The 19,788-nt window shown below is 38.3% G+C and overlaps 1 protein-coding gene across 2 annotated transcripts in view; it reads right to left on the bottom strand.

Moving 5' to 3' along the window:
* Positions 1 to 19,788, bottom strand: part of agla (amylo-alpha-1, 6-glucosidase, 4-alpha-glucanotransferase a) — a 51,678-nt gene that overhangs the window by 4,426 nt on the left and 27,464 nt on the right. For both annotated transcript variants that reach the window (XM_049466884.1, XM_049466883.1), the window contains exons 14-30: positions 18,271 to 18,434; positions 17,460 to 17,561; positions 16,374 to 16,529; positions 15,146 to 15,296; positions 14,191 to 14,315; positions 13,669 to 13,781; positions 12,315 to 12,449; positions 12,072 to 12,202; positions 10,913 to 11,049; positions 9,337 to 9,470; positions 8,399 to 8,574; positions 8,177 to 8,279; positions 7,170 to 7,395; positions 6,789 to 6,900; positions 3,689 to 3,824; positions 2,762 to 2,874; positions 1,803 to 2,014 (exon numbers count right to left, since the gene is read on the bottom strand). In XM_049466884.1, the coding sequence (XP_049322841.1) occupies positions 1,803 to 2,014; positions 2,762 to 2,874; positions 3,689 to 3,824; positions 6,789 to 6,900; positions 7,170 to 7,395; positions 8,177 to 8,279; positions 8,399 to 8,574; positions 9,337 to 9,470; positions 10,913 to 11,049; positions 12,072 to 12,202; positions 12,315 to 12,449; positions 13,669 to 13,781; positions 14,191 to 14,315; positions 15,146 to 15,296; positions 16,374 to 16,529; positions 17,460 to 17,561; positions 18,271 to 18,434 (2,426 nt within the window). The remainder of the gene's footprint in view (positions 1 to 1,802; positions 2,015 to 2,761; positions 2,875 to 3,688; positions 3,825 to 6,788; positions 6,901 to 7,169; positions 7,396 to 8,176; positions 8,280 to 8,398; positions 8,575 to 9,336; positions 9,471 to 10,912; positions 11,050 to 12,071; positions 12,203 to 12,314; positions 12,450 to 13,668; positions 13,782 to 14,190; positions 14,316 to 15,145; positions 15,297 to 16,373; positions 16,530 to 17,459; positions 17,562 to 18,270; positions 18,435 to 19,788) is intronic.

The raw sequence follows: 19,788 nt of genomic DNA, 5'->3' as shown, positions 1-19,788 counted from the left end.
TGCCATAGAAAGACCTGTGCTTTTCTTCACAATGTAAAGGATTCTGTGATCATCCCCCACTGTTGTTGTCCACAGACATCCAGGGCTTTTTCTTTTTTACCCGAATGTACCGAACTGTTGAATTGGTCTCTCCTAACATTTCCACCATCTCTGATAGATTTCTTGTTTTTTAGACTACCGTAAAGATGATCTGTTTTTCTTCCATGGAAATTCTCTTTTACTGCATTTACTGCATTTGCATTTTGAACCACCTGGAATCAGCTCCAGACATTTTTCCTGCTTAACTGACGATGGATTAATGAGGGAATGACCCATGAAGTCCATAAAATAGCTTCTGAGATATTTTTTTACTTACTGAAATGAGACGTCATTGTAGAAAAAAAAAATTGTAATTCCCTTGAATTAATTCATTTACACATTATTTGTATGATTTCAAATCCAGTGTGAATCAAATCATGAAGAATGCATCACTGTCCAAATATTTATGGACTTAACTAGGTCCATAAACTATGTATAAAGTCCCCTTCAAAAGTATTGGAACAATGAGGCCAATGCCATTATTTTTGCTGTAAACTGAAAACATTTTGATTTAACATAAAAAGATGAATATGAGACAAAAGATCAATATTCAATATCTTTTGTTTATTAAAAGTTTTCTGTGAACAGTACATTGTGATACTTTCACTCCTGTCCTCTGGAGGTTGTTGCCGAGGTCACTAACTGTTGTTTTATTGTTTTTCTTTACATTATGCACAATGTTTTTTTCATCAACTACTGTTGTTTTCCTTGGTCTACCTGTTCACCATCTGCTGTTAAGTACACCAGTGATGACTTTCTTCTTCAGGACATTCCAAACTGTTGTAACTGACTATGGCCAATATTTTCCATCTTCTCTCAGCTTCACAGTTGCTTGTTTTTCACCCATAGACTCATAGCTTTCTGTTTTTACGTTGTCAAATCTGAAACTAAGTGTAGACATTCAGCGCTGTTTATTGTTTGAATAATGAATGTAACAGGACACGCTTAGGGAACAAAACACACCTGACAGTCATAAGTTTCTTTGCTTACAAGAGAAATAGGTGGGTTTGGACAGATGGTGCTATTTTCTGAACTGCTAATATTTTGATTAAATGATGAAATGTTTGATACTTTTGTAGGTGGATGTAACTACACCTAACTATATATGTAGTAACAATACCTTTGTCTAACCAGTGTATTTACTAGCGTTAGAGCAAATTGGCAAAGAGAAAGAGAAAAGAGCATGAGCGAAGGGTAGTGAGTGTTAATTATGAGATTTAATCCAAATTTTAGAATAAATTAAAAGTATTCCACCTTCTGCACTTGACAGAAAAATATAAGATATGCAAAATATAATAAACTGCTATTAATAATAATAATACATTTGTGTTTATAAAACTTTAACACGTTAAAATTTATAAATTAAATGTTAAAAAAGTAATTTGCCCAACAGAAGCAAAGTTAAAGTTAATTCACAAACATGGTCAGTGCACCATGCATTTTCCTCTGGACTCAAGTCCTAAAATAGGCTACGAGCTGTAGTGCAAAACTGTAGAGGCCCAATTCTGATCAGTTTATTTGCGTGTTACCATATAGAATAATCTGCTTTAGGTTGATCTGAGAAACCTGATCTAAAAGAGTTTAATTGTGTAAAATAAACACAACTTGAAAAGACAAAAGGTCTGATTACAACATACCCCTATTCTATAACTAAAACAATGAAAGTAACCTGAAACCTCCTGAGGCTCCAGGCTGCTTTGTGTGGATGTGAGAGTTGAGCTTACCACCACCATGGCGATGGTGAAGTTGGGGCGGAGCTGATAATCACACCAGGGGCTGGAGGCTCCGACGCTGTCCTTGTAAATTCCCCTTTTGTGGACCAGCTCAGGGTGTTTCTCATTGGGGTCTTTTGGGTCCTGAGACACGTAGAACATTTTCTCAAAGTTGTTCTGTAGGTTTCTGTTCCAGTCTGCGTACGGCACAGTGAGTTTTGCACCTACAGACAGGAATATGACAGAAGACGTGTTAAAGAAGGAAAAGAAAAAGTCTGTAGTGGACATACCATGCACATACCCATCTACCATAAAAGAATAAAAATAATATTTATTTTTATGGCAAAACCTTTATAAGACCACCACAAATCAGGATTATTCCAACAAAATATTGAACTATAAGTATCAATTATAATTAAGGTGGTTGTGGGTTCACTATTTGGCAAACAACAGGCCATTGCTGCCCTTTCTACATATGTGTTATAACTGATTATTAATGATTTTTAAGGCATTTACAACCTAATTAGTAACCATTAATAAACTAATTGTAAACCATTTATAAACCCTTTATAAAGGTAGTCTTATTTTAAAGTGGTACCGTGATTGGTTTTTGTCATGTTACGCCTAAAACAAACCCATGATTAATTAAGATAATTAGTACAGGCCTTTTGCGTTGTTTCAAGCTGCGCAAGGTGTACTTTTACCATTGTTAGGATAGCAAAAACATACTGAAACCCCCTAAATCAAGCTGCATGGTACACAGGTGACGACTTGCTTACAGATGGCTAAAATAAGGCCCAAAGTCTTTTAAACCTTGACATGCATTATTTTTTTTTGCAAATTACCTGGTAACCACACTCTCGTAGGCATTAAGGTACATTATAAGTCAGGCATAGTGAGGTGCATTGAGGGTTAGTCAGTGTGATTCAGCAGTTTAATCTGTGGGTATGGAAGGTGCTATCAGCTCTCACCGTCTTTGTTGATGGTTACACAGTCGTAAGGGAAAAGACCCTGCTTATGGAGCTCCACCAGCCAGCGCACTGCAGATTTACACAGAGCCACAATCTCCACTGCTGAACCGTCCCTGTCACAGCAGAGTCACACTCATCACAAACAAATACACACAGTACTGTCCACAATAATAACTTCATATCCTGCAGATCAAATTGATTACTGTTCATTTTCTTAAGTTCTAACAAAGACCACATATTAAATTCATGTTTCCTGCAGAGTTTTTGGTTTTACAAACAATAAACAATATGTACAGACATGCAAAAAAATTAGGACACTACATGAAAACATTTGTCTTTTTTAACCTTTACTATATGGACAAAAGTATTGGGACACCTTCCCCTTTACTGTTAATTCTATAATAAATTATATTAAAAAGAGTTTTTCCTGTTTTTGTTTAAATAACTGTCTCTACTGTCTCGTGTCTAGACAAGATTTTAAACAATGTTTGGATCGATGCTGTGAGAATTTGATTGCATTTATCAACAAGAGCTAGAGTTAGTGAGGTCAGGATATAAGATGATCATCACCCCACCTCAACATCCTCAACTCCAAAGCTCCATCATTCAAGAGAACGCATATCCAGTCCTCCACAGCTCAACGCTGTAGGCTTTTTACCCCTCTAGTAGCCCACACCTGGCATTGGGTATGATGCCAATAGATTAAAGTTTGTAATATTATATGTTCCAGGGAGTCCTATTCTTTAGGATGTGCGTGTGCATCTGTACATCCGTACATCAGCAATAGATGCAACCTTAAGTAGCTGAACTTATGAATTCATTAGTAGTAAGGTCCACAAACTTTTGAACATGGATTGTACATAAGTAAGTGTAAGTAAACAGGCAGTGTTGTGAGCTCCTGTGTGCTGTGGGAATTATGGGATGTACCTGGGTGTAGCAGGGATGCCCTTGTTGCGCGCTCTTTCACTTTCACCCATTTTATCCATCCAGGTTCCACAGTTGAAGCGGTTTCCTCCATAAACAAAGCCAGTGTCGGGGTTCACCTTGGCCACAATGTTGAAACCTAGAAGAACAAAAAAGTAGATACCCTATACATAACATGCATTATATTTCAGCTCTAAAACCAGATGGCAGATTCTCACAGGCTTCCCTACAAAGTTAAGACAACAGATCATTATAGGTCAATTTTCCTATTTTTTATATATATATATATATATTTTTTTTTATTGATTTATTTTTTAGAAACCTTTGTGATTGAAGGGACAATTCTGTTTTGGAAAATGAAGTGTAATGAAATCTAGTGTTACAGACTAGTAGCTCTCCAGCCCAGAGGTTAATTGAACTCAACTGTAGAACAGTTGATCTCAAAGCAGGTGACCCAAGAAGAAAGGAAAAAATAAGTTAACACACCGCTCCTAGCGCAGGATCAAACCCGTGTCGTCAGGGTCGCGGTTCAATACACTATCGCTGCCCCGGCTAAGGAATTGGGACACAGCCGGGAAAAAGCGCCCTTATAAGGAGATAGGGAGCCCAAGAACTGGAGGAAAAACGAGAACGAGAAGAAACTAAAATCACGCCGAATGCAACCGAGAGAAAGGAGAGGAATATAAATAAAAGCTCACCAGAGAAGCATTTTATTAGAATTTTTTTCCCATTATCGTTTATTATAGCTTAAACAACCTCACTGGCCAGATGTTTTAACGCCTATTGCCGACCCCTGCTATATTAGGAAAAAGTGTGTGGAAAAAAGTATTTAAAAAAATAAAAAAAATAAAAAATTATATATTTATAAGCATTTTCCATGCTCAAGTACTATTGTAAAATTCAAAAGCCAATCATGTGACTGTTTTTTTGTGTTTTTTTGTTTGTTTTTCCTGCTGTAATTGACTGTTTAAAAATGTACAAAAAATGTTCTGAGAAAATCGGATTTGGATGATGTGTATCTGCTGGGTATGATTGTCTTTCAAAAGAAAGAATAAAAAAAAAAAACATTTGTATTGCACCCACTCCGTGGTCATGGATGCACACATAATACAAAGTATGACTGTGCAGTATTACTGCATCTACTAAATTAAGTGCTCTATAAATAATAAGCTCATTTATTAGTTGCTATTATGCTATTGTTGGAAGAATCACTCACCTTGAAAATAATCTTTTAATCTTAAGCCACTTTATTGCTTAGCAACCACTGTCTACTGTTAGCAAACAACAGGGCAGAGCACATGATTTGTTTAACATCATAGCTAATAATAATTAACAATTTTACTGAATATTTTTGTATTTAATTAAATTTATGAAGGTGCACAAAATATTTACATTTATGTTTTTTCCCATATTGTATGTATTTTATTTTCTCTTATTAGGCTAAATATTATTTAATTTTTAATCTAAATAACTGTATGAGTCCCAAGGTGAGGTGAATTATAGTTGGAGTTGGACTGAGGTCTGATAGTGGGTCCAGACGGACCTTGATCCACAGTGTCACGTGTGCACCAGGAATACATCATAGAAAGTGAACATTACCACCAACAGTGCAGCGAGTGGTAACGATCGTGACCAACAGTGTCTGGCTAGAACTGTCCTTACAAAGTTGCAATCTGAACATCCTGACTCCTGAATGTTTCTGGGCATGTCAATAAACCTAAGTCAACGCCAAAGCTGCCCAGTCTCCTGATTGGCCAAATTTCTAACAATTTGGTGCCGTGATGTATGCCCGGATGACATACTGAAACCTACTTGGTGAGTAAATGCAGGGTTAGTACACATTTTAACCAATACATTTCTATGATTATTTTTCATAACTTTTCCATGCCTTCAAGACAGATTTTCCTTGCCATATGATTTTTACAACATCAGTGCGGACATGGACAATAAAACCAAAAATCTACCAAAACTATAATCAAAATTTAATATAGTAGGTCTAAAATGAATCAGATAAGATTTTGACACACAATATTTAATAATAAAAGGTGTGTCAGATTCTGAGAGCTCTATTATGTAAGGCTAAATTACTGAATTAACTCTGAGCTGATACATTTTTTAGCTCAAAATAGATTTTCTCCTTTGATAAACTGAAACACTTAAAGATTTGTAGACTATATTTCCATGACTTTTCCAAAATTTCTGGGTATTTTTGGTTTTTCAAAACCTATCCAGACCTGGAAATTGCTATTTTCAAATTCCATGACTTTTCCAGGTTTTTCATGACTGTACAAACCCTGTAAATGCTATTTAGAACTGGAGAGATTCTAGTTTTATAAGGTCAAAAGGTAAGTAAAGTTTAGGCTCTCTGGAAAATGGGAACTGAGCCTGTTGTTATTGGTGCTGTAGCTATAATCCTCTCTGTTCTTGAGGGTAGTTTGTCACTGATAAAATCCAGCTTTCGTGGCTGTAGCCTTTTGTTTGTAAGGTAAGTTTGTGGCTGTAGTTCTCTGTTTTTGAGAGAAGTTTAATTTTGTCACTGATAAAGCCTACCGTTTATGGCTGTTACCCATCCTGAACTGAGGAAAGATTTTTTGGTTGTTTGTCACTACTCATCTCACCATGAATTTTAAATGCCAAAATGTCAAGAAAAATGGTAAATGTTCCTGGAAACCTCTTAAATATAGGACTAGCACACTAGTTAAGGGACTAAAACGCCACAGTGGACTGACTCTGAACTTGAAGTGGTAATTGAACATGTTAACAATTGATAACATGTTAATGAGCAAACTAGTTTTAATCCACAGGTTTTTCTGTAGATAGAGATTGGACTCCTGCTTACAAGCAGAGAGTAAAGGAATGTCTTTTTGTTGTTAAGCAGTACTGGGAAAGCAACTTGAAATCGATGGATGAAAAGTTAAAAGAAGCTGTAGGATAGATCTAAAAAGTTTACTTTTCTTTTATTCAGATTTTATAAATATGATAGTGTGTATTTATACCAAAGTTTCCAAAGCTCAACAAGTACATTAGCAACATGCTACTTCTTGTCTTTTACTAACACAAAAAAAATGCATTTTTGGATGAAATGTTCCTTTAAGAACATTACCTTCATCTCTCATGTTGCGGTCAATCTGAGGTCCAGCATTTCTCTCCCTGAACTCGATCCCCTGCATGTGGCGCTGCAGAGCTTCATGAATCACATCATACAGAGGCTGATCCTGTAATAACAGATGACACACAATACACATATACACACACTATGTAAATTTGATTGTGTGTTTGTGAACGTAAAGTATCAAAATAGGCCTGGGAGATATATTAACACACACAATTACCTTTATATTGTGTGTACCTTTAAATCTCTACAAATCAAACACCAATAAGATGGAAACACAAAGCAAATGGTTTCTAATAAAGTGGCCAGGCAGTTTATCTAAATGTAATGTGTGTGTGTGAGAGAGATATGGAAGATATGTAAGTATCTCACCACTGTTCCTGGAGCTTGTGGCTGTGAGTCGTCGGTGGGGTACATCCTGGAGACGGGACACTGCAGGATGCTGGTTCCGTTAGGAACAATGGTGGAGTAGTCCTGGATACACTGAAGCCACCACCATACAGCATCACGACAGTTAAACCGGGCAGAAACACCCTCACCCAGCAGGTTCGGGATCAGCCCGTGTCTTAGAGTACCAGCAAACGACAGGATGATGTTCCTGAGAGGGAGAGAGACAGGGAAAACTGATCACTGAACAGAAATATTATTAATTATGATTAATTAACATTTATATTCTTCTTCAATTTTGTATTTTATTTATTTTTCTGCCAGATTTTTTTGAGAGTTTTTGAGATATTGAAAATGTCAGACGGTTCGGTTTGACCCACTAGTCAACCCACTAGCAACCACCTAGAAGCCACTTAACATAACTATAGAACCCACCTGGGGTACCATATCAACCAACTGGGATAAAATAGCACCTAGAAATCACCTGTGATTCCACAGCAACCACATAAGAACAGCTTATGCATACTACAGCAAGCAGTATTGACAAAGCTTCTTTTAGCTAAACTATCGCTACTAAACTACTAAACTCTCTTTGTCGAGCTGTGCTCCTTGTCAAACCGATGTAAACCTACAGTTACTTATACGAGATAGCTAACGCTAACTAGCTGGTGTAAACAGAGCTGTAAGCTCTTTAGCTAACGACAGTGTCGGCTTTGCTGCAGCCCGTGTTTAGCTCTGTCTGTGAGCGGTCCTGAACCAAGGTGGGCGAGGCCATGAACTCACGGGTTCATGTATACTCAGAGCTTTTCCTGATCGACTCGTATTTCTGAGGATTTTCTTTTACTAGCTACTGCAGACAATGGAGGTTGAGGAACAGTTTCATGTGCAGAATCATATACAACTCAGAGAGACCTAGAGTATGGACTTTAGTGGAAGGAGACCTTTAAGGACATTACCTTTTCTCATTCTGAATGATAAAGAATGCAACTTACCTGGCCTCCAGGTGACGGCCGGTGACCAGCAGGAGGCCCCGCAGAGCAATGAAGGTGTCTCTGCCCCAACAGCGGAAGATTCCAGCAGAGAAATGAGGTAAACCTGTCAAACATAGAGGTGTATCGAACATCAGACACCCATGTTAACCCATATTGTGAATTATGATCTAAAAAAAACTTGCAAAGCTATGTAATGAAAACAGGGTGGTGTTGCTCAGTGACCTGCAGCCATGGACACGCAGAACTGCTGCTCCTGCTGGGTGATGCTGTTGGTTCTGTAAGGAACGTCGGTGAGAGCGGGAGAGAGAGGAGGCAGAGCAGGAAAACGCCCAATGCCACACATCTGGATTGAACCCAGAGCCAGCTGGCGCACAAATGAGGAGCCTTGCTGCACAAAACTAACACACACACACACACACACACACACATACACAGACACACACACACATAACAGTATATTTCATTTGAACATTTTAAAACAGACAAACGTACTGGAACTCCCAGCACTCATCATCACCAACTGAGCATTTATGGAAGCTGTTATGATGCCAGATTCAGCAACCTACGAGTGTAGAGCAGGATCTACAGACCCAGCTGTAGCAACATTTGTGGGTACTTGTGCTGCAGGTGCTCAACAATGTACTAGAGCCTCCATTCAATGGTACCATTTTCCCCAATAACCCTATTTTATTTAGGGCTGTCAGTTTTAAAGCATTAACGCACGCAATTAATATGAAATCAGCAACATGTAATTTATTAAAAGCAAATTTATTACAGCACCAAATTCTTGAATGCTTGAATGCTTGCCCAACGTGTCCTGATCGTGGTGGGCATTCTTTATACCAGAGCCAACGTTGGCTTTATCTCCCCTCAAACAAACAAGTATATTCTACCATTTTAATTTGACACCACTAATATAAATGTAATAGCATTTTTACATTTCTTACATTCATTCTTTTATTTACATTTAAATATCCACTATAAAAACTTGTGTCAAGTTTGATTAATCACAAGTATAAATAATCACAGTTAATCATTTAAATTATTGAATAACATTTTTTAATTGACTGACACTATCAATTTTAATCCTTTCACTCTAATATTGTACTCACTCTAATATATCAGCATTACTGCCTATTTAAGATTAATAAGAGACTAACCTGGACATTAATTTGAAGGAAGCATCCAGGGCAGTAGTGTAGGCCCCAACCAGCACAGCATCAAAGTAGCAGGGGATGAGGTAGCGAGGGATGTGTTTGAGGTAGCCAAACATGGCCTGGAACCACTGACCAACCTGTAGGACATAAAAGAAGACAATCCAGAGGAAGCAAAGTTAAGGTTTCAAGGTTTCTGCACTTTCCTGAAGGCTTTGATGTCTGATAACAGGGCTGAGATCTGCTCTTATCAGCCCTCAGTTTCTCACAGAAAGCAGCCCTGACTAATCACAAACCTCTGTTATTAAGCCTGACCCATTAACTCAACTCAACTCAAATTAGTGACTTTAACACCAACCTGCCTTAAAGTTACACCCACATCCCACTGACCTACACCCTGAAGACTTATTTATGGGTTATACATGTTTGACTTTGACTTTATTTATTTAATTAACAAATACACATTAATGAACATCATTATTTTATAATGTAAATGTGCCAGATTTTATACAAATACAAAAATATGTAATAAAGCACGCATATTATATATCAACTTAACCCAGCACTGTCCAATCCGATCGCCGCCTGGCTCGGTACAGTGTATGCCGGTTAGTTTTTTGGTCCGACCTGCGTCTGCGCCTTCAGCATGTGACGATGGCATCCGGCTTTATAATCTTGCGAGTATAATCCAGCAAGGCTCCTGATTCAGGTGCTGCATTTGCTTTCCCCCAACAGCGCGAGCCTAGAGATGCCCTGATGACGACAGAGCTTAATCCCCATTGGTCAGAAGATCCATGGACACCTATCACATTTAACTCTTTTTATTGTAAAATATAAAGATCTCCTCTAAAACCCAAGACCCAATATTTACACTATCATAACTAGTAGCAAGACATGAACACTTCATTTTCATGTAGTATTCAACATATTTATTTGTTCATAATCAGCATTTTATATCGTAATAAAGCTAAACTGCTATCCAATTTTACTGTTTTCTAAAGCAAGTTTTTTTTTTTAAATCTCAATTTAATAACACTCATGTCATCCCTGTTTCACTTATAAACTGCCGTTTTATTCACACCAGAAGTAAACAAACAGTGCAATCATCGTGAGATCCGCTATTGTTCAGGTGGGCTGTAGTTGGAGACTGTCCGACTTGACTTATTCGCTCCTTCACCCCCCTCAACTGCACACGTCTGCTCTCGCTGACCAGCAAGGCGAGGTGCAACCGCATCTCGAACAAGCCTAATGTTTCCCAGTCCCTCTCATCAGACTAGTCCTGCCCCTTATCTATTGGATCAAACCATTTGTCCTTTCTACAGGGAGAATAGGGCCACAGTTTACTACATTACACTTTCTCCAATAAATATAGTGACTTTTTTTTGACAGAGACCATTTACAATACTGCCTTAACTAATAACTGACGAAACAATGATGAATGTCTGGAGGAATGTCCAGACATGCTAGCGGTGCTCCTGTTAGTTGTGTTGAGGCACAACAAAGATGCACCTCCTAGATCCAGAGATATTTCAGATCACTGGGTAAGCCTCATTATCAGCCCTGACGGTCACGCTCTGCTCACCTCTCCGAGTGTTCCTCCATGGGACACCAGCCGGCTGCTCACATAATCGATCATCCAGTCACCCTGTCTCAGGTTATCACAGAATGGGTGGCCCAAGTCATTCTTAGGCCGAATGTCAGCCATCACTGACAACAGACCTGTGGTAAAAATCGGATTTTAGAAAGACTCATTTAACAATACCTTACTTGCTTTTGAGATTTTTCTGACTAGCTAATAATATTGCACTGAAGGTTTAAAGTTGGAATGTAATTTTTTTTATATGTGAGAATGAAATGATAATAAGAGTGGTTACATTATAAGAACAAAAGGATAAGTTTATTGGGGAATCCTGTTGGAGCCTCATGCCAGGATAAGAGGAGATTTTGGGCATGGAAGTAAACAGATTCCTTCCTGCATCTAGCACAACGTTTACTCCCAGATGTTGCAACTGGACCCGTAGATCCTGCTCTACACTAAAGCTGGCATCGCAGCTGCTCTCATAAATACTTGATTGGTGAAAAATCTAGTGATCCGGCCAAGGAAGTTTTACAACCTGCTGTATCACTACTAGGGGAGCCAGACTGTTATATGAGATTGCTCCGAGGATTACAGATCACACCTGTAGTTGGGGCAGAGTGTCGCTTCATAGCAAAGATAGCATCAAACTTAACCATCATCAGATCCCAAACAGGACCTTGATTCTTCCCAAATGGTTCTTCACAATGTGGTTCTAGGACTCCATAGGAGTCTAGATTTCTTGTTCATGACACCACTACAAACAGAGGTGGTTCTGCCTGGCTAACAGAGGGCCTAGACAGCAGGGAACCTGTCTAAATGATCCTCCTGCATCTCTCAGACCTATGACTCAAAATCTATCAACTGAGAAAATCTTTGAGTGCATCATAGAGGCATGTCAAGCAGTCAATGATTTCTCATTAATAGGTACAATATTCAAAAGCAGTGCCTATTCAGACCACACCTGTAATCATTTACATATCCATCTGAGACATAACTACTTGCTTGTGTTTTGTAGCATTTTATGGTGCATCTTCTGTCAATGAGTGTAAATGAAACCAGACCATAAAACAGAAAAACAATCATTCAAATAGCTTGACATATTGCCTTTTGTTGCATCCTTTAAATGTAACATTACTTTTTTTCTGCTCAGTTTGGACTGTACCTTGCAGGCCACCATACTTTAGGGTGGTCCAGCCAGGGATGCTGTAACAGCCCCCTCCATCTTCCTTCTCCTCTTCATCACAGCGAAACATCAGCACATTCATATCAGCCAGCGTCAGCTTCTCCATCAATCTGTAGTGGGGGGGGCAGTGCACACTTATTGAAGTGTATCACACACAATTATCACTGGACTTAATATTTATACAGTAGTAAAATACATATATTAAAATTGAGCGTTACTGACTCTTTCAGTGGAGTTTTCAGTATTTCTGGGGCGTTCTTATCTGGTATGCTGCCTGCTGCATAGTGAGGGTTAAACTGAATGAGATGAGTCCTCAGAATCCCCACAAGCTCCTGAGCTGTAGGGTCCAAACTCACCCTGGAGAGGGAGGGAGAGGGATAGAGAGAGATGTTAACAATTGACAGCCAGATAGATAGCCAGATAGCCATCTACATATCTAGTCAAATACACTGCACAGCCAGACATATAGATAGGAAGAAAGATAGACAGCCATACAATCAGATGGCGAGATAAATAGCAATCAAAAGGCCAGATAAACACCCAACCAGATGGACAGCCAGAAAGCCCTCAAGCCGGTCAGGTAGCCAGATAACATGCTAGCCAGCAGAAATCAATTGCCAGCTGTTAACAAAATAGTTAAATTTAATCACTGTCGAATTTCTTCAACTTAGTCAGCCAGTTAGCTCACCAGATAAGTAGTTAGTTAAATAGCCAGACAGCCAGATAGCAAGATCGTTAGATAATTGCTAACTAGATAGTTCTATAAATAACTAGTCAGCAAGATATGGCGAGATAGATAGTTAGATAAATAGCGAGCCAGACAGATAGTTAGATAAACAGCCAGACAGGAAGATAACTAGTCCGATAGTTAGATAAATAGCCAGAGAGGCAGATAGCTAGTCAGATAGTTAGATAAACAGCCAGACAGGCAGATAGTCAGATGAATAGCCAGACAGGCAGATAGCTAGCCAAATAGTTAGATAAATAGCCAGAAAGTCGATAGTAAGTCAGATAGTAAGATAACTGGCTAGTCAGATAGCTAACTAGATAGTTCTATAAATAAATAGCCAGCAAGATATCTAGCCAGATAGTTAGATAAATAGCAAGCCAGCTAGACAGCTAACTACATTGTTAAACAGCCAACCAGCCAGGTAGCTAACTACATAGATAAACAGTGAGCAACCTAGTTAGCCAGCCAGCTAGATAGCTAGCCACATAGTTAAATAGCCAGCCAGGTAATTAACCAGATATTTAGGTAAATTGTCAGGCAGCTAGACAGTTAGCCAGAATGATAAGTAGCAAGCCAGATAGCTAGCCAGATAGTTAGATAGCCAACCAGATGGCTAACCAGATAGTTAGACAAACAGCAAGCCAGCCAGCCAGAGAGCTAAATAAAAAGTCAGCCAGCCAGGCAGATATCTCACTAGCTAGTGAGATAACTAGATAGCTAGCCAGCCAGCCAACAGAATAGTCAAATATGATGACTGACAGATGCCTAATATTCTAAACTCAAAGAGTAGACACTTTGTCTGAATTAAAATCTGTGTCCATATGACTAATTTATGGTGAAGCTTACCTGAAAGCAATCACACTGCCAGGCGTTAGACGCTCAAACACAATCTCCTGCACAAACTCGCTGCGGCCTCGAGACGTCACCCCAGCCTGCTTCACCACTGTGCTGTCCTTCAACTGCAACAAGAAAAAAAAAAAAAGACATTATGACCTGATCACTGCAGATACAACACACCTGAAATATTACTGAGCAGACTCATAAAGCTCTGGTGGATCAGTCCATTACTGTTTACAGATACAAAGAGTTTATTTACCTTTTTTTACTAGGACTAGACACGCTGTGTATGTACATGCACATTAGTATCAGCAACAGGTATGAATTAAATTAGCTGAATGCATTTATTAGAAGTAGTATCCACGCATATTTGGACATTTAGTTTATGGTTGCTGTTTTTCTTTGTTATTTTGCTGTGGGTGTGTGAGGGGGTGTCTGGGGGTCTGCTGTACTGTGTGAGTAAGCAGAATTGTATTCAAACTGGGCTATTGTGTTGTAATTACAGCTGTTCCAGTGCAGCGCTCCTCTTACCTGGATGTGCTCTTTAATCTCCACTGTTAAACCAGGCAAACCATTAATGCTCTTCTCATCTTTCATGTACGAGCCCGCCTGCCTCTCCACCGTGCGAGCCTCCAGCACCACCTCCTCTATCTTACCTGTGCAGCAGAGAGAGAGAGAGAGAGAGATAGAAAGAGAGGGAGGGGAGATTGAGTTAATGTTAGAAAGCAGAAAATGTTATTCTAAGGCTATGCTCACACAGTAGGGAATTGTAGGCCAATATTGCAATGTAATTCAGTTTGAACAGCCAGATTGGAATTCATGCAACTTTTATATCATGTGTTCCAGTTTAGAAGTTTAGAAGGGCGTTGAACGCATTACGGGGTGTATTTTTTAAAAGAGTTCTGTTTTTATACTAGTAAAAAGTAAAAATCCACCCTGGGCAGCTCCACTGCCTGGGCAGCTCGGTTGTGGCTCATCCAACAAAACCGTGGAGTGGATTTTTTACTTTCTGGACCTGGACTAACCACCTCTGTGTATATAACTATGTATAAATAGGATCTCCGGTAGATTTCGCGTTTTACAGAGTCTCTAAGACTAGGCCAGTGGCTGAACTGCACATAGCAGGCCATTACACAAGTTGTAAAGTAACATATGACATTGCAAAGACTGTTTTTAGTGTAAAAATGTCTTTATTAAAAAAAAAAAAAAAATTCTAACTGTTGTTCATCTCACTGCCTCGGAGTGCTGCTTGCCAATCAGAGGCAATATGTTTGCAGGTATGAATATTCATGAGCAAGAGCCAAAACCCTATTAGATTTGTTTATGTGGTGTATGACACTGTATGACACACTGTAATTACTTTTCCGAAATCAGAAATAGTTGGGACTCATTTTTAAGTGCAGAGTTTCAGTGCTAAACTAAAGAAATTAGATTTTGGGCTGAATTGTTTCTTAATCACACTATAAGCAGATGTTTTGATACTGACCCGGGATGAACATGGGTGGAACCTCGTCAGAGTACTTGTGGTGTTTGGGGTTTTTGAAGGCGGTGCGACACACGGCCACTACAGACTGGTGTGAGCTGGGACAGTGGCGGGTCACTGCTACGATGTCCTCATCCACCTGATCCACGTACACCTGTAACACAAACACATGGGCATCAGAACACGTGATTACATACAGACGGTCACATGCAAAGGTTTTGGACACACTGGTCCCATTTTCTCAAGGCAAAGTTAAAAAAAACAATGATTTACAATACTCACACAAATGCAAAAATACAAAAAGTTATTTTTTTATTTTAAATAATAAAGAAATGTAGGAAGTATAGAGCATATGGCACATTTTACACTGAGTGACTCACTGACTTACATGGACTTTCCATGCTACATTGACCTGTGTATTACCACCCACTGCTCTGTCCACTGATAGGCTATTCTTTCTTAAAATTATGATTCCCTCTATTTTTGTGAGAACGACATTAATAAATGTGTAGTGTGGCGTCATGACAAACAGATTAGAAACTTTTTACTGTATTATAATATCTCAGGATAGTATTGAAAGAGAGAGAGAGAGAGAGAGAGAGAGAAGGGTAGTTTTTGCATTGAGAGCACTAATAATTACATTATTAAATTAAAATTAAATTAAATAACAAGAAATCAATCATTGGCAAATTTCTGATTTAAAAGTAATGTTTAGAGAAAACACAAGTTATTATGCCTAAATTGTAAGTTAATTTAAATTACATTATTTTGTTCTGTCAATTTCGTTGCACAATAATTCTACTCTGTATTTTACTGTCAGGTGAAAAAATATAATTTGTAAGTATTCATTTCATTTAAATTTTTTACAGTTAAAGTGAACAGTAGAGCATATAAAAAACACAGAGTTAGCAGCTCAAAAATTAGATTTGCTCTTACAGCCTACAGCATAGAGGTCAGGCAGTTAATCATCATATATGATCTTCAAGTTTACCTAATGTAGCCTTATGGAACATGGAAAGGGACTATGCTAAAAGCCAATAAAAAAAGAAGTGGTTAATGGCAAGAGACTAAAATCAGTTAAAGTTTATCAAGATAGTTGAGTTATGTTTGGAAAATTGCAGTTTTACATTAAACAGACTTAGTATATTTGGGTTTAAACAAATGATGGGTTTACAGTCTACAAAAAACATCATATGGAAATTGTAACACATGAAGAGACGCACTCACTGACCTGGCTGAAGCCCTTGGCTGCCAGCTCCTGATGCAGGCGGTTCAGAGCCAGTTTTCCAGCGATGATGCCCGACTGCAGGCTGACCTCTCCAGGTGGGGAGGGCTTAGCCTGAGGGTTCCACTTCTGATAGAAGCGTTCCTCTGTAACCACCGAGATCTGTCAGTGTAGGACAAGAGAGAAGAGATCAATTCAACAGAATGAAGAAATACGGTTAAAGCACTGCTGTGAGAATCTGTTTGGATTTAGCCACAAGAGCTTTATGGCGTTTCCACACCAGTACTATTTAGTCCAGTTAAAACAGACTTGGTTATAAACGATTAATTTATACTCTTAGTGTGGTTCGATTGAGCAGGTGTAAAAACAGTAAAAACAGAGACCTGTTAGAGGAAGAGCGGTTTGCTTGTGGACCCGACCAAGCTTTCAAATATTTTGCTTTTATTTAAGCTAAACTGCTGATAAAGAGCAGTTTAATCTGATATATTAGTCAGTTAACACTAATTACCACAGCTATAGCTATAAACAATCAAACAAACACTGTCTCTGCTTCTCCATGCTGTTACACGCACAATCTGTGCTGTATTCACGGTTTGCAGCCGCATGACCGAGCATTTACTATGTGTACATCTGCGCTACACATCCCATTGAAAACACTGTGATTGAAAGTGCAGCATTTCGGTGTTCAGCAATAAAACAGCTTTAAACTGCACAGATATACACACTGGAACAAACTGGAATCTTCTCGCTACATTTATTTTTTTGCTCCAGTGCCAGACAGCTCTGACCAATCAGAGAAGGCAATGTGGTTGCGTGGTTTATTGGTGTGCAGTTTGGTGCGTTTAGGTTTATGCCCGTGTGAAACCAAACCAAACAGAGGGAGAAACGCTCCAAGTAAATGAACTCATCAACTGATTCGGACCATAGCAGCACCTGCAGTACTTTCTCTACCACAGAGGATAGACACGCTGTGTGTATGTATTTGCACATCTGTGTCAGGTATGGGGGCAAGTTATTGTAGCTGAATAAATACATTTATTAGAAGGGGTGTCCACAAATATATGCACAAATATATTGTGTATTGTTTCTTGCCTGATGAGGAACGAACTCGTCGTAGCCTCGTGTGCTGCCTGTAGCACAGCACGCCATGGAGACGATAGCAGAACTGGGCAGAGAGTCGAATGCTGAGCGAATCTGCAACACACACACACACACACACACACACACACACACACACAGTTAAACAGTATCAATCAAAACCATATGAAAAAAAATATACATATACCTATACCTACCTAAATATATATTTAGATAGGTATATTTAGATAGATAATTACCCCTAATTATCACATCAGGGTACTACTTTTTTTTTTTTTTTTTTTTACTATTTTTAGCAAAATAAAAATTTACTACATGTCTGTTGTTTGAAATTATATTTGCTACTTTTCTCAACATAACATACATTACATGTCATAAATGTTTTGTCTTGTCTTGCCCTAAACTGCAATTAAATAATACAAAAAAAACAATTAATCACAGTTTAATATCCCAGCAGACACACAAATAATGCACAGTTCATTTAGTGCTAATTCAGTGCTATTCTACTCATAAACTGGCCTCAGCAGTGCTAATTTTATTATAAATTTACCTCAGCAGTGCTGTTCTAATCTTAAATTTAAAACAGCAGTGCTATTCCAATCATAAATCTACCTCAGCAGTGCTATTCTAGCCAGTTAGTCTCAGATACCTTAACTTTTACACAGAGAAAGGGAGCCAGACTGTTGTTTAGTAAAATGATTTTGTTTTATGCATTTTATGTGGACACATAAAAAACAGTGCTGTAAACAGGGCACTTCATTTATAACTAGTTACAATAATTAAATAAATCCCTGAGCTCAGGTACCTGAATGGGACACTCGTTGTCATGGGTAATGTCCAGGAACATGGCGTGAGCGATGCTGGGCACCAGTGGGCGGAGACTCGGCTGAAGGAAAGCTCCCACAGGCTCTCCACCGTACCGATACACCAACCGGCCTTCTTCATGACTGTCCCCTGCACTCAGTGCCTCTGCCACACACACACACACACACACACACACACACACACACACACACACACACACACACACACACACACAGCATAAGAGAACTACAAGCTAGTTTGTACAATTTACTGTTTTTTTTAATGTAATTACGTAATCACATTCATACAATTTACTTTGAATATTAAGCAATAAGCAATTAGGCAACGCTCAAAAAGTGCAGGTTGCGAGCAAACATCACAGTAAACACAAATGAGTTAATTGTATGTTAAATCTGGGTTTCTACAGAAGTTCACATAAAAAAACTTATATCTCAATTTTTTCACCCTGACATAATGTGAAACAGTTGTTCTTTTTTATGCATAAATTATTTCGAAATAGCACATTTTTAAAGGCAACTGCATTATTATGCTATTAAATTAACATTTATCTTGTTAGTGGCTTAACCCTTTCAGACCATGCATCCATTACAATAGATATCATGTATTTTCTTTATTTTTAAATGTTTTGTTGCAAATAACATTGAGAGCTGTTGTGCATCACAATACACCTTGAACCAGCTAATTAACAAGTATATAAGCCAATGAAACAGTAGATTGGCCCGCCCACGGCACTGGAAAAACTAAGTAGCAGTAAATGAGAACACTTTTCAATCATGTTTTTTTTTACTGTTCAAAGATGTTTTATGAGATAAAAAGGTCAATATATACAATATTATACAAATGCATCCAACGCAATGGAAATAAAAATAATTAATTGGATTTATTTGCTATATAACTAGATTTATGTGCATTACCGACAGAAAACAGCATTTTTACATATTTTTACATCACTGGACATGATTCAGGTCTGAAAGGGATAAAATGGTCTCGATAATAATGATATTAATGATGTCAATATTTTAGAAACAACAATATACTTCCCTTTCTTTTTTAAAAAGGATGCACCAAATGATTTTTTGACTGAAACCAAACAAGCTGTTCTAACCTTTGTTGGAATCATGAATTTACCTCAGTAACGCAATTTTAACTATGTATTTACCTCAGTAGTCCTATTTTATTCCTAAAATTGCCTCGGTAGTGCCATTGAACATAAACATGAACTTACTTCAACAGTGCTATTCTAATTCCGATTTTATTTCAGCTGTGCTATTTTAACCACGAATTTACCTCAGCAATGTTATTCTAACCATATATTTACCTTAGCAGTGCTATTTTAATCATGCCTTTACTTACTATACCAGTGCTATTTTAACTGATTCGGCTTGTAACTTGACAATTACACAGAAAAAAGCAGGCAGTAATTATCAAACAAACAATCGCTATAGATAAGTTAGCTACCCTAGCTGTGACCTGTGTGGGCCTGTATGGGTCTAATGCT

The sequence above is a fragment of the Astyanax mexicanus genome, chromosome 18, assembly GCF_023375975.1.
Source record: "Astyanax mexicanus isolate ESR-SI-001 chromosome 18, AstMex3_surface, whole genome shotgun sequence".
Classification (NCBI taxonomy): domain Eukaryota; kingdom Metazoa; phylum Chordata; class Actinopteri; order Characiformes; family Acestrorhamphidae; genus Astyanax; species Astyanax mexicanus.
Note: the sequence above shows the minus strand (reverse complement) of the source record. Positions and strands in the feature narration are given on the sequence as shown.